The following is a 15076-nucleotide window of genomic DNA, read 5'->3' as shown; positions in this document are numbered from 1 at the left end:
ATGAGGGGATTGATTAAAAGGGTTAAATGATACATTTAACTTTGTGCCTAGCATATCAACAATGACTGTTGTTATAGTTTGGCAGATTTTGATCCAAATCACTTGGCTCAGTATTAGGAAGGTCAGTGGATGAACTGGCTAAAAGAGAGTTCCTGTCCGCATTGATCAAGCCAGGTGGCCAGCTGCAGAGAGAACTCACATGTTGGTTTGCGGGTGTCTTCCAATTGGAGGACCTTCAGACTTGTGAGGTGATAGCCAAAATAGTTACTGATATTTAGCATAAAAGTAGTATGTATATTTGACAAACCAGAAAATAAAAATCAAAGAAATGAAGAGATATATATGATTGCTTTCAGAATGGGCTGTGGGTCAGTTGTGTGAATTTAAGTAGTAGAATGTTTTTTCTTGTAAGTAATAAAAATGAAATGGCTGTAAAACTATATTTTAAAGCTGATGTTAACAAGAGCATTTGATGCTAGGCTGCAAACAAAATCATGAGGGAAAATGTTTGTATAGGCATGCTGTCACATGTGTACAAATGCACATCTGTAATTTATTGAACTTCAGAAATTAAATTCTGTTAAGTTATCTGGGAACTGGTCCTCTTTGAGATTATGCTATGCAATTTCCACCTCAGTGGGTAAACTCCTTTTCAGGGAATTTGAAGTCTTTAGGGTCTCTAAAATTTGTATTTTCTAGAATGCAAGGCTCTCCCTGAACTGATATGCCACCTTCTTACTCATCATGTGTGTGAGGCCAGCACATCTTGCACCAAAGCCCACCATACCCTCTTTCTGTCTGTACCTAAGAGGTGGCCTCCTTGTTAAGTACTGGACAACTGATATTTACTATCAAGTATGTGGTTTTTATCTTGCATCGTCTAACAAGACTTGGAGAGATTTACGTGATTGAATTATCATCTCCTTCCTATTCTTGTTTTGATTGTTCCTCACTGGGACTAGACTGGTTTACCACCTTCATCCTGTGGTGCTTTATCTAGCATAGATCCTATTGCTCTCTCTCTGATCTTTTTTTTTTTAACTTAGGTTCTAAGGCCCTGGAATATCCTAATGGAATTTTTGATTGCCAATCTCCCACCTCTCCATTCATGGGAAGCTTGCGAGCTCTGCATCTCGTGGAAGACCTGCGTGGATTGCTGGAGATGATGGAGACAGATGAGAAAGAAGGCTTGAGATGCCAGATCCCAGATTCAACAGCAGAAACGCTCATTGAATGGCTTCAGAGTCAAATGGTATGTATCTGCATGTTACACGTTCTGTGCTGTGACTCTTTGGTTGCTTATTCCAAAATTTAGAACTTAGAGTAGCTGATTAGAACAATAAAAAAAAATTACAGAGCAACAGGTTTGCTCCAATTTTATCCCTTAAGAGATTCCAGTCCCTTTTGACTCTGAGGGTAGGTTTTTAAAAAAGTGCTGTGTGTGTACGTTTCATGAGTGCCAAGAGTTCACCTGATTCTGCCCACAAAAATGGACTGGCTTTTAGATTATTCTTGAATGACCTACTGTGGCTTAAAACAAATAGTCCTATGAGGGAAAGAACCTTGCAGATAATAGATGCTTTCTCAATAATATTGGGACATTCACTGCAAAGGACCCAATGGCATTTCTAAATGGGAAGTGTAGACACTTCAAAAAGCAACAAAGGTTTGTAGCAATCTTTGACATGAAGTGCCATCTAGTGGTTTGTGGCAATCATTTTAATTGCAGTTCTTCGGTTAAGTTGTGGAGTTGGGCTCTAAATGGTGTTCTTATTCACTGAACAACGAGGCCTCTTTCTAGGCATCCTTTTCAAAAATTGATGACAGGGCAGAGCTACCCGTTCTCTGGCACAGTGGTAGATATCATGGTTTTAATATGTGGTGAACACATAAAACCTAAAGAATGTGAGAAAAACAGTTTCAAAGAGAAGGGAAAGGTGATATTTTGTATTTAAAGGATACTCAATTTTTAGTAAGATGCTGCAATACGTTTATGAGTTAAATGCATTTGTATAAAAACTAATGAAAATTGTATGAAAGAATCAAGATGTATTTTAGGATCTGTGGTAGAAACAAACACTTCTTGCTTTGTGAACCTTAACAGAGCGTCCTACAGCCGAGACATTTTCATGGGACGAGACGCAGATACTGGTGCCCCCAACCAGTCCTGTGCTGAATGTCCTTATGTTCTTGCCTGATTTGCTCCTCCATTTCTGAGTGCAAACGGTACGATCCATCTTTTGGTGGTGGTGCAGCTACACAACCTTGATGATTGGAGCTATTTTATTTTTTAAAGTACATGATATTTTATAATTGTGTTTTATATTTGCTCTTCAAGTTTCTCCTCCAGAGTTTTAAGGGTCCAGATTTGCTGATTTCTTTGGGGATTGCTTCATGCTGTAAAAGTAGGTATTTGCTAGTGTACTCCTTAGCCTCTTTCTACTTCTGACCTCACCCCTTCTTACTTTATGTTTTTCTGACCATTCAGCATGTGGTGAGAAAGGAATTTACTAGTGATAGAAGAACCCATTCCTAGGCCACATCCAGAGGCCAGCAATGGCAGCCATAGCTTAAGGAGAGTATCTCTGGTTGAACTTTTGACTTGTGTCCAAAACATTTTCATTAACATGTGCTTAATATGTTCTGCTAAAGTATTTCTGGAACTGATAAAAAGTGATAATGACGATATCTGAATACAAGTTAGATCACGTCACTCACTACTTTTCCAGAAACTGTCAATAGCATCACATCTTAGAGTAAAAACCGAAGTGCTTACTGTGGGTTGCAAGGCCTTATAGGATTTGCTCCCCATCACTTTCTGACTTCATATCTCATTATGCTTCCCCCTTTTCACTGCACTCCAGCAAGCACATTGGCTTCTTTACTGATTTTCAAACTTGCCAGGGAAACTGGTCTCAGGGCCCTTACACTGGCGGTTCCATCTGCCTGGAAAGCTCTTTCCCCCAATATCTTTATGGCTAGCTCCCTCATAATCTGGTGTTTACTCAAAAGCTGTGCCCTCAGTGAGGCCCTTTCTTGCCCCCCTGTCTAAGATTTCATACATTGATTCTTTGCAGTATGTCTCCCAGCTTTATTTTTTCTTAGCATTCACCGCTTTCTTATGTACTGTGTATTTGTCACATTTATATTATTTATTTTCTGTATTTCCAAATGGAACGTAAGCATTGTGAATCAGAGATCGTTGCCTTTATTTAAAACAAAAACAAAAACACTGTATCCCTGGTGCCTGGAACAATGCCTGGAATACACTAGGTGCTCAAAAATTATATTTGTAATGAATGATGCCCCATGAATGATTAAAGTGGAATGCACATTTGAATGAACTGAAGTTGTTGTTTTAAATTTGTTTCTTGGATAGATAATGGCTTGTTGGTTTGTGTTTTAGTTGCTTTCTATTTTAATATTTGACACTTTAAACTTAAAAATCTACAAAGTGAAAAATACTTTACAGAACTTATGAAGATCCAGTTTTCATCCTAAAATCAACAATAAACAAAATAAACTAGATAGGGGTCCAGAGAGAGAAGGGTTTTTTGTCGAATTAATTCATGTCTATCTAACTTATTGATATGTATTCCCTCAACCTCAAACCTTCCAAATTAAGTATGTTTTCTCAAACATACAAAGAATGAAAGAAGAAAGATGGCAAAGGGCAAAAACCAAAGTGAGAAGAAGAGAGCAGGAAAAGGTGTTTGGAATGACAGAGGCACAGGCGTGAAGCAAGCAGGCTCTGCACACCTACCAGGGTAGACTTGACTTTTAGAACCAAAAGAGTACTTGATTTGGCATTGGGAATCCAGTGAGACCATGCTTATAATTTAATGATTTGCTGATAATATTAGATTTCTCCCATTTAATGTTTCAGAAGGGGGGATACGTTTTATGAACTTGAAAATGAGGATATGTATACATTTTAGTTGGGATCCTTCCTTCCTTCCTTTTTTTCTTTTTCTAGGTAATAAGGTAGCCAGAATAGTCAAATTCATAGAGACAGAAGGTAGAATGGTGACTGTCAGTCAGGGGAGGGGGAATTGGGGAGATAATATTTAATGGGTACAGAGTTAAAGTTTTACAAGATGAAAAGAGTTCTTTAGGTGAATGGTGATGATGGTTGCAAAACAATGTGAATGTACTTAATACTATTATATGCTTAAAATAGTTTAAGATGTTAAATTTTACATGTGTATATTGTCACAATTAAAAAAAATTAATAGTGTGATAAAAATTGATGGCATCTTAGAACTGAAGGAACACAGAATCCTTGCAAATTCTCCTTTATATTTAAATGGAATATTATCCAAATAACAAAGTAGGTCCAGCTATAAAAAAGCAGCAAAATGATAAATAAGGCAGGGTTGTACCTAGGCAGTTACAACTGAGGCTCTGGAGACAGCAGACCTGAATATTAACATTGGCTCTAACCCTTAGGAGCTTGTATGACTTTGGGAAAATTTCTTCAGCTCTATGTCTCAGTTTCCTCATCTGTAAAATGGGGATGATTGTTTCTTATGAGGATCCCATGAGGTGATGTGTGCTGAGCAATTTCCCATGAGCCTGGCAGAAGGCTAGTCAAGCAGGTAATATTGAAGAGTAGATCATAGAGAGTAGAGAGAAGATGTTTAACAGGATCTCTTGACAATGAGGGAGAGAGAGTTGTGTCCAGTTATTAAGAGGAGTTAGGTTACAAATCACTCATACATAGTTCACTTCTTGTGACATTTCTCAAACCATGGAAAAATATTTTAGAAAAACTTCTTACTGATACCAGTTACATAATTAAGATATCATTCGTTATTAATGATGGCCAACTTGAGAGTCCATGTACTTTAAGACTTATACTAATCTTTTCATGTGTGCAGCTGGGCGTTTGTAGTTCTTATTTTATTTTGCCTGAGCCAGGTATAGCTGTAGGCTTCTAGAAGCAAATGAATCTTTTCAGAAGTTTGTCTTCTGTAGTTAAAAAAATAAATAAATAAAAACTATTGAATATGACATATTTGTCTAATTACTGAGGAAGAATTCTCAGTTTTGATTGTGAAATGCTATCATGTGTTAACATAAATATTAATAATGGAGAATTACGTGAATCATAAGCTCCAGATTTAAGAGGGGAATTAGAAAAATATGTCTAACTCTTTGCACCAAGCAAGTAGTTATTGTTTCCTTTAGGTCTAACCTAATGAGTTGCCCTAAAACATTCCTCAAATATTTTTTCCTGTAGACGAAACAGAGGATCATGACCTGGATATGCAGCAGTGGGGAGATTAGATAATGAAATCCCAAAAGTGTCTGATTATTTGGCAGTTTTCATTATGAGGCAATCTCAAAGTCAGCAGAGATTATAAAAATACAGTTTTCAACAGAGTGAGTGAAAATACCAATGGTGATAACTCCAAATCAGGCATTGTAACCCAGGAGAAAAGTAGGGTGTAAATAGGAGAGATGAGGTGTTCTTGGCTGGCTTCTTACTTATTAAATCATTATAATACATTTCTTTCTTATTTCTACATTTAAAAAATTAGATAATATTAATTCCACATGTACCTTTTTTTAAAGTTTCTGTACAAATAAAAATACTCATAATTTGAAGGGGTTAGCCATGGGACATGTTCTCTCCAGGGCTGCTGGCAGTTCCCCCTGAGTCCCTGATTCCCAGCCACATGGTCCATTCCAGTCCCACCATCCTCTGATCCCTGCTGCTCTCTGGCCAGCTTCTCTTTTCATGTGCGCCTTCAGGGAATGTTTTTTCAGGCCTTGTCAAACAAGGTACATCTGAAGATTGTATGCCACAAGTGATCATAGTTATTTGAGTTATGCAGTGTCTCACTGAGACATCCTAACTAAAATTAAAGCAGCTTTCCCTTACGCTTCTGGTAAACTCCCAAGAAAAGCGTCCACAGATACAGGAAAACAAATTGAACCAGTCTGTAGAATTCTCAGTTGAGAGAGTTGTAAGATATCTTTTAATGGAATCTCTGGCTACTGGCGTTTGTTAGGATTGAGTGAAAAGAGATTTCTCTGTTCCTTTATGAAAGTGAGTTAAGAAAGAATAAGGGACAAGAACAATATGGACAACATTTTTTCTTGATCTCGTGTGATCCTTCCCAAAGTAGAAGAGAGATTCTTTTGCTAGATATGTGTTCTGTCACATAGCTGGCTTTCAGTAGATATTGAATGAATCAATGAATGATGGGGGAGTAAATGAGTGAATATGCTACTATGACAGGATAGGAGCTGGGGCTTAGCTTCTGGGACACTGGAACCTTCTTTTCTCTATCCTCCTATAACCCAGGGGCCTGGAGTACATCTGTGACCAGGATAATGCTGTATTTTCAACCTGTACCCCTCTCCCCACTGCAGAAGCCCACGCCCTCAAGAGGACTCGGGAGCAGAGTACTGCCTCCGCTTGGTGGCTTGATTTCCATTGTTGCTGGTATCATTTTCTTTGACTCTTTGGACAGTAGCAGTGTGAGATGCCTTATTGTGGTGTTGGACCCAAGTGACATGTGACTGTGCTATTTGTGGCTGATGGATTCAAGTCTTGGCTCCATCTCTTCTCCCATGTTTGCATGTAGTGGTAGAGATGTAATACTGATTAGGACACCCTTATAGTAAATATTTCTTTTGGTAGCTAGAGAGAATATTTAATTGAAGGAGATTTAGTGAACGGAGCGTTACTTTCTCTTTTTTTGTACTGAATTTTTAAAAATAGAATTATGAAATCAAGACAGTATGACAGTTTTTAAAATTAATTTTAAAAATAATTAGATTTACTGGGTAGAATTTGTGTGTATTTGTATATATGTAATAATACTAGTCCAACTGTTTCTTAACACTTGTCCTTATAAAATGGGACTCCTTTTCTTTTCCCCATTTTAATTTAGTTACTCACCATTCTGATTTGGGAATGTTAACATTCAAAATGAGTTTTTGTGTTACGAAATAAATAAGTATAATTGTGGCAAATTGCTGCTCATATGTTGATTTTGGATTTAGTCGGGACAGCAGAACCCAGGAATAAAGCAAAATGAAGGTGGGGGAAACAGGGAAGACCACTGCAGACTAATGCAAACCAGTAGAACTGGAAAGTCAAAGGAAAATGCAATATGATGCTATAAGTAAAAATATCAGACAAAAGACTCCCACCTGCCATGAATTAATAACTGTTGAAATTGAGTGACAGGTATATGGGTTTCATCATGCTCGTCTCTCTAATTTTACACATATTTAAAATTTTCTGTAATAAAAAAATTTTTTTAAACAAAGGCACAAAGGCAAGATGTTAACTTTTTTTTATTTTATATCTTCATGCTTGATTATATGTTTCTACTTGATAATTAAAAGGAAATTGACATAAAATGAAGATCTTTTCTTTAGATGGTGAAGGGAAAGGCAGTTGGTACCCTAATGTTACATGTAGCACCTGCCGTGTGAGTTGCAATTTGCATTCTCAGGTGAGGTTCCTGGCTAGCTCTAGGCTTCTATAATTTTATGAGGAATAAAGCTTTTTAGGTGCTTTTCTCCCTGTCATGCCAGCAAAACCTAGCGAACACCATAAGGTCTTTAATTAAATCAAAGTATCAATATTACAGCAGAGCTGGATCTCCCACCCTGACCCTCCACACACAGTTAGTTGGATACCGTACTGTTGAAATTCCCAAGCTGATTCCAATTTTGACTTAAATGCTCAGCTGGATTGAATGTGGTCAATAAGCGATTGCACCAAGAGCTAAAATAGAAAGGGTTATTTTGAAGGCATCTCTGGGATTTTGAATAAAGTAATTTAGGCTGTTCTTCAGTGCTTTGGAAGTCAGATGAACTCAAGAGTTTATATAAGTACATTTTTAATTACGTGCTAGGATTTTATACGCATCATGGAGGAAGAATCAAAAGAAATTAAGACAGTTTTGCACTGAGAGACTATTAGGAAGAATAAGTGACTAAAGGATGAGGAAATGATACGAAAGGGTCGGAAAGAAAGTCCATGAAGAAGGAATAAAATTAGTATGTGAGAGAGCATACTGTGGATGGGGAGATTTTGAGGGATCCGGTAGGAAGAGCACAGGGAGGTGGTAGACAGTAGGGTATTTACCTAATGGAATTTACCTCCTTCTAACACTCTTAAGGCAAAAGCAACAAATTGGCAGAGATATAAATAAACACATGGATAGAACAGATCTTTACCTACTTGGATATGTTAGCACAAGTATGTAAACTACTCCAGTCGTGGTTCTTAAATTTTGCTCTATGTTTCTATGGTGACTTTTAATGTTTAAAAAAATATTAAACTACTCTTGATTGTTATGTGTGCATGTAAATATAAACACAGAATTGAGAAACAAAAGAACTCTCACTGAGTCCATTTTCAGTGTTTGTTTTTATTTCAGGATAATTTTAGAGAACTGGTTTTGGAACATCTCGTTTCCATATCATATGCAGTAGCTTGAGAAGAAACACTGCTAATCTTGCTATAATTTCCTCCAGTTAGAAGGAAGATGAGTTTTACTTCTTGTGCTTGCTGAATAGAAAGCATTTTTTCTACCTTATGAAATGTATCTGTTTAGAAAGCATCGCTTATGTGTGGTTTTAAAAACAGATGGCTGTCCATTCCAGAGTGCTAGCAGAAGCATCTCCTCTATGATAATATTGGGGGACCTGAACACACCTCTCAGCACTGGACAGATCATCCAGGCAACAAATCAACAGAGGAACCATTACTCTTTCGGAAGGAGAGAAGAAATCTAGGGTTATCAGAGGTGGGAGGGGGGATGGGGGGAGATTGGATAAGGGGCATAAAGAATAAGTATGATTTGTAATAATATATATGCTAATAATATTGATTTGATCAACATACATCAACATTGAACCCCAGGAATATGTAACTGATTATGATTCAGTAAAAAAAAAAAAAGAAAAACAAAACAAAAATACCAGATGGTTGTTAATGGTAATAATCAAAATGAGGAATTTGAAGGTGGACAGGGCCTGCTCTGGCACTTTTTTAGATTGAGAACATGCATTATGCGTCCTGGCTGTTTTCCAAAAAACAGTCCTGAAGAAGTTATGTGAATTTCATTTTTGTGGTAGTCCCAGGGCTGGTAGTCATTTCGACTACTCCATCATGCTCTTCTTAATAACTGTAATTTAATTCTGGGTACTTCAGTTAACAGCATGAACACACTTAGGCTGTAGTAATTGTACAGGTATGCGGGTCAAGCAGCTGGTGTTAAAAATTTTATCCACTCTAAATATGCATCACACACTTAATCAATTAGTTTCTGATTCTTTTGTGGTCTCTTGGGAAACATATTCAGTGAGCCTAAGTTTTTAGAAGAAACATCCTGGAATTTTCTTTCTTGTTAAAGCTCCGTTTTGTTTTGTTTTTCTTTCCAAGCACATACCTTTTGTTATTACCAGAATTGATACTGGAAACAACATTAATTCAAAAGGTAGAAAAATAATAGCAGTTAATCCTGGAAAAATGATAGATGTCACCTCAGATGTGCCCTAGACAGTAAGGATATACAGTTTGTATTTTTTATGGTTCTAAATCCGAAGGTGTTATTTGCTTTTTAAGTCTCAGGGGAACAGGAGATCAACTTGAACTTTGGATAGCTCCATCCAACCATTTTGGATTCCAACTGGCTTTTATTTCTGTTGTATTTGAATGAGGAATCAGGAAGTTCTATTGGGATTACCTATTATATGGTTATAAACTACTTAAAGGAGATTATGAAAGACACACATACTACTAAATTTCAAAATGACGTTTTTATGTTTTCTGCTCTGTGAGCCTTTTCAAGTGTCACTTTCATGACTTTCATGTAAGATAACTGAGAAAAAAAATCTCTATTTTCCTTCTCAATCTATACTTCCTTAGGCATTTATAATATGCATAAACATACACAAATCTGGTAAAAAGGAGGCAGGAGGGAGGGAAAGAAAGAGTAAGATCAATATTCGCAGAGACTAAACCAGATGTGGAGGTTACAAGACCATAAACATACACAAATCTGGTAAAAAGGAGGCAGGAGGGAGGGAAAGAAAGAGTAAGATCAGTATTCGCAGAGACTAAACCAGATGTGGAGGTTACAAGACGACACTAGTTTCCAAGCTCTGCCCAGGAGCTGAACACAGTACATATGAACAAGCAAACTCACAAGCAGTGAATGAGCTCAAGACAGTGGAAAAATGCTGATAAGCATGGCTAGTCAGCGCTAGCAGGGGAGGTGATTGTGAACTCAGTGTTTAAGTTTTGAGGGGAAGAGAGAAAGACTTCAAAGGCTCAAGGCTTCAAAGAGTCAGGGAAGATTTGTTCTATGATCTGGAGACTTGAATAGGGAGGAAGAAGCCTGTGGTGTAAGTTGCCCCTGCTGTCTCCCAATTAAAGGCAGGCATGTGTAGTCCTAGATGTGGAACTTGGGGTGGGGGTGGCAGAGTGGAAGGTCGTCACAGGTCATTACCACTGTCCACACCCAGTATTAGCAACGCTGAACACTCAGGGACAATAGGGGGGGATCATGCCCCAGCACACACTCAGAGCTTTGTATGCCTCTGTGTGTGTGTCTACTGTCAGTGAAGAATATCAGTAGCCACTGTTCCTTTTGGGTCATTTTCTCCTTGATAAGTTGTTTAATTTGGTGAAAACATGCCTAATTGCTTAATGTGCCTGTCTTACCTATTTGGAGGTAAATGAACCAAATTACATTCTCGTATTTTCTGTTAATGGCATTGACAGCTGTGCTGAATTCAGTTCGGGCTCCTTGGATTAAAAACATGCAATTCTCTTCTACCCACAGTGTGTCAGTGTTAAAGAGGATCAGTCTTACCTGTGTTATTTTCCTTTTCAGACAAATGGACATCTACCTGGGAATGGAGATGTGTATCAAGAAAGGCTAGCACGTTTAGAAAACGATAAAGAATCCCTCGTTCTTCAGGCAAGTGATTTTTAAATGTCTATCTCTCCTCATGATATACTTACACAAAGGCTATTTTAAATTGGCATGGCAAATTCAGATGCTTACAGCAACCTAATAGAAATAAGAACAGTAGGCCGTTACACAATAGGGAGTGGTGGGGACTGCAGCTGAATAGGGGTATGTACACCCAGTCTGGGTGACCAGCCCTTAATCGGCCTCTACTCTTCAAGGGCCAGTCTGAATATAGGCACAGTGTCATCTGATCTGATTTTATGATCTCATCTGTCATCTCATCTGATCTTTAAAATATTTTTTAAGATATAGCAGAAATTCAGATATATGAATATCTATAGGATAAAATCTGAATAGACATATATTTCTGAATCTGACAATATATTTTTAATATATGAAATGATACAGTAGACCAAACAAAACACAACAGTGAGTGGAGTCCTGCTTGTGGCCTAAATTTGAGTTGCTTTTTTATAATGTTTTCAGCGCTTGATAAATATTTTTACTTTGGCATTTTGAGCTAAATGAATTGAAATATATTTACTAGGCTGGTGATCACTGAGGAAATTTGCAACGATTTGCAATGAGCACTAAGGATGAAGGACTAACCCAACAGCTCCTCATGGACCTTTGAGAATGTTGAATTGCATCCTGCCTTTAAACACACTTGTGATCATTGTGATCTGGAGAGATCTCATGGAATTTGAACTCCCTGGATTCTTTTCCTTATTCTTCTTTAACTAACAAATTTGAATAGTCCTTGATAATTTCTGTTTCAAACATTAACTTCATTTACTCTCTTAACCTCTAATGGTATCTCCTCCACACAAAAAGAGATAATTTGTGTACATGCCACCTCCCATAAATGGTTGAAATGGTTTTAACCTGTAAAGTGTTGTACATTCCCAATCAGCACTCACTTTCTCCAAAATTGAATAGAAGTCCTTACATCAAAAAACAACATGTAAATAGGAATGTGAAGGACCACTGTTTTCTTAATTCTCAGATATCTAAAATTTACACCCATATGAGTGGTGAGATCATTCCAGTTTTTGTTCTATTTAGAGAAATAAGCAATGGGACCCAAATTCTTTCTAACTCATTACAGTATTTTGCTCTGTATACAGGTAAGTGTGTTAACAGACCAGGTGGAGGCTCAGGGAGAGAAGATTCGAGATTTGGAGTTTTGTCTTGAAGAGCACAGAGAGAAGTTGAATGCTACAGAAGAAATGCTGCAGCAGGTAGGTGGAGAAGCCAGCACCAAGGTGGAATTTTCCTGCTGAACTGTTTGAGATGCTACACATCTATGTTGTGTTTGCTCTGATGCAGTGGTAAATTTCGAGATTCACTTAGATTCACCTAGGCACATTTAAAACAAAAATCTAGAGTAGCAGGTCTCAAAACACATACACACAATATAGAGTGTTTATGTAATTAGAATCTGGACTAAAATATTAATAGAATTGTAGGTTTTAAAATTTTTCTTCTTTTTGCATTCATGTGGTTTCCTAACACTCAACCATGAGCTTATATTTTATGATTAAGAAAAAAGATTAAGTACCATATATGACCTTTGTTATTGGGGAAACCTCGTAATGTTTACACACACACACGCACGCACTCTCTCAGTGGTTATGTATGAGAAGCCCTGTAATACTTGTATAGTGGACAGAGTACACACTGGCACAAAACCACTTAGGTTTGAATTCCTGTTCTGCCATTTCCTTGCTGTATGACTTTTGGCAAATTCTTAACCTCTTTTTTCCTCTGCTTCCTCACCCGTTGAATAAGAATAACAAGAGTTTCTGCCTTATAGGATTGTTGTGCGAATTGAACCACTTAATGTATGTCAGCACAGTGCCTGGCACATAGCAAACATAATATCATCATCATCACCAATGTGACCATCAGGCCTAAGAATATATAAGGTTTATATATGTGTGTTTGTTTATATATGTCTCCCCCAGTAAACTGACCTGGGTTTAGTTCTGCTCAAAGGGGGGTATCTAAAGTAAACAATTTTTTAAAAATGCGTATATTTAATAGTTATTCTTCACTGCATCCTCTACTTGATAGTTGCTGCTTTACAATCATAAATGACACAAATTCACCTGTGGCTATATTTCTTAAATTTTAATAGGAGCTTCTGAGTAGAACATCTTTAGAAACTCAGAAGTTGGATCTGATGGCTGAAATATCTAACTTGAAGTTAAAACTGACAGCTGTAGAGAAGGACAGATTGGATTACGAAGACAGGTTCAGAGACGCAGAGGTACGTGATGCCATCCAGCTGTCTGTCTGTCTCTCTCTCACACACACACACCCACATACACACATATTCCTAGGGCAAAGCTGAGATTCCTTGGAGGTGTGCAGGGGAGGCAATTAATTACTATATGCCCTCATTCTGCTTGTTTTTGAGAATAAATTTTAATCACAGAGCTTTTTAGAGGTCATTAAGTTTGACCTTCTACTTTTGGTCTATTTTGCATGTAAAGCATTCCAATTAAATAAGGCTCCCTATACTTTTATAAAATTCAGGGTAGATACTGCAACTTGAAATACCCATTTCAGTGTCCGAACAAGCTTCATTGTTTGTTCTCCCTATTTTATTGTTAATCCAGGTCTTCTAGTTTGTTTGTTGTTTTGTTGGTGGGGAGAAGGCACATCCATTTGAAATCTGTTTGTTTGATTAATCTATCTATTTGCTGTGGAAATTCTTCTTTCTGAGGGTCATATCCCTGCCTTTTTTCTCTCTATTTTGTGTTGTACTGGGTTAGAAAATGGGTACCAAGAGGGAAAGAGGAGAAATTCTTTATGTTTCCTTTCTATCTTCATTTCAAACATTTGTTTCATGCTGACTATATGCCATCATGCTACCATGTACGTTGCATGTATTATCCACTGTGTGAAAGTCCTCATAGGTTGGGAGGTAATGAAGTTTAAACTCCACTGCTACTTACAAACTTAAATTTTCTGTCAAAGACCTAACTATAATGGAAAACCTTTGTATATGTCTTGCTTCCTCAATAGCAAAAAGAAATCTTTAATTTGGTTCATGTTTTAATCTTAAAGTTCATTGTCAATCATATGAGCATCTTTCTTACATGATTGAGACTGGGATTCTTAGAAAAGGACTTGGAAATTTGCCCAGTTTCTTTAAAATTCTCGCTTTTGTGCTTTCTTTAAAAATTTATTCTCATATTTTCCTCTTTTCAGTCTTTTTGTCATTCCCTGACCCCATAGTTGCTATATAAGGTAATAGTAGAACTCAGATGAACAGATGGACAACATAGTGGTGGAGCTGGCTCTGCTGCAGGAAAAGAAATATCGATATGTGGGATTGAGGTGGCCTTCTACATTGTACATGCTAAGTTTAGTGGAAGCCTGAACCTACTATTGTTAGTTTAGTCTGGGTACGAGATATTAACCAAATGTTGGGACTAAATTGCAGTAAATGTTTTACTTATTGATTTTTTTATAAAACCCCAGAGCTAAATTAATCCTTTGAATTTGTCTGCATTTTGTATCAAACTTTTTCCCCACTGTTCCTTATTTCACTCATGTAAAGTGATCTGGTCATCAAACTTCGAGTAAATTCAATCCCTGGTAATTTTCTAATGAATATTCAACACTATTGGTAAAATGTAGTATGCACATACCCAGAGATTATAGAATATTTGATAAACTTTGTGATTTTCTATATGAAGATAATTAAAATAGCCTTCAAAATTAAAAATAAATTGAATAGGCTCATGTTCCTGTTTTTGGTCCCTTAATAAAAATAAAATGTGTTGCTGGCCGTTTCATGAATCCAAAATCCTTTAATTCTGTCTTAGCATTTTAGATCATTTGGATATTAATTTCTAAGGAGTTATTGGAGTGGGGAAGAAGTATAGGCATTTCTGAAAGATTGGGGGCAAAAGTTGTTTTAAACCTTGGAAAATTCAGGACTTGCCTGTCCCAGAAATTGCTGATGGGAGATGGTTAGTTAGCATCATTCAACAGTGCCCCCTTCTGTTAAGAGCACAGATTTCTGAAATTGAGTTCCTGTGGAAGCCCTGAAGAGAGAGTTCTCTGAAACAGAAAAGGTAACAGGGATTTTTTTTTTTTTTTAAAGAACT

General features: G+C 37.1%; 1 protein-coding gene across 1 annotated transcript in view; it reads left to right on the top strand.

Moving 5' to 3' along the window:
- PPFIBP1 (PTPRF interacting protein, binding protein 1 (liprin beta 1)) overlaps positions 1 to 15076 on the top strand; it is a 158245-nt gene that overhangs the window by 100472 nt on the left and 42697 nt on the right. The window contains exons 5-8 of the mRNA XM_008569442.1: positions 1047 to 1252; positions 10872 to 10958; positions 12080 to 12193; positions 13093 to 13224. Of these exons, the coding sequence (XP_008567664.1) occupies positions 1047 to 1252; positions 10872 to 10958; positions 12080 to 12193; positions 13093 to 13224 (539 nt within the window). The remainder of the gene's footprint in view (positions 1 to 1046; positions 1253 to 10871; positions 10959 to 12079; positions 12194 to 13092; positions 13225 to 15076) is intronic.

Source organism: Galeopterus variegatus, unplaced genomic scaffold (assembly GCF_000696425.1).
Source record: "Galeopterus variegatus unplaced genomic scaffold, G_variegatus-3.0.2 Scaffold496, whole genome shotgun sequence".
Taxonomy (NCBI): Eukaryota; Metazoa; Chordata; class Mammalia; order Dermoptera; family Cynocephalidae; genus Galeopterus; species Galeopterus variegatus.
The sequence above is the reverse complement of the archived record's forward strand: the minus strand, read 5'-3'. Positions and strand labels throughout refer to the sequence as shown.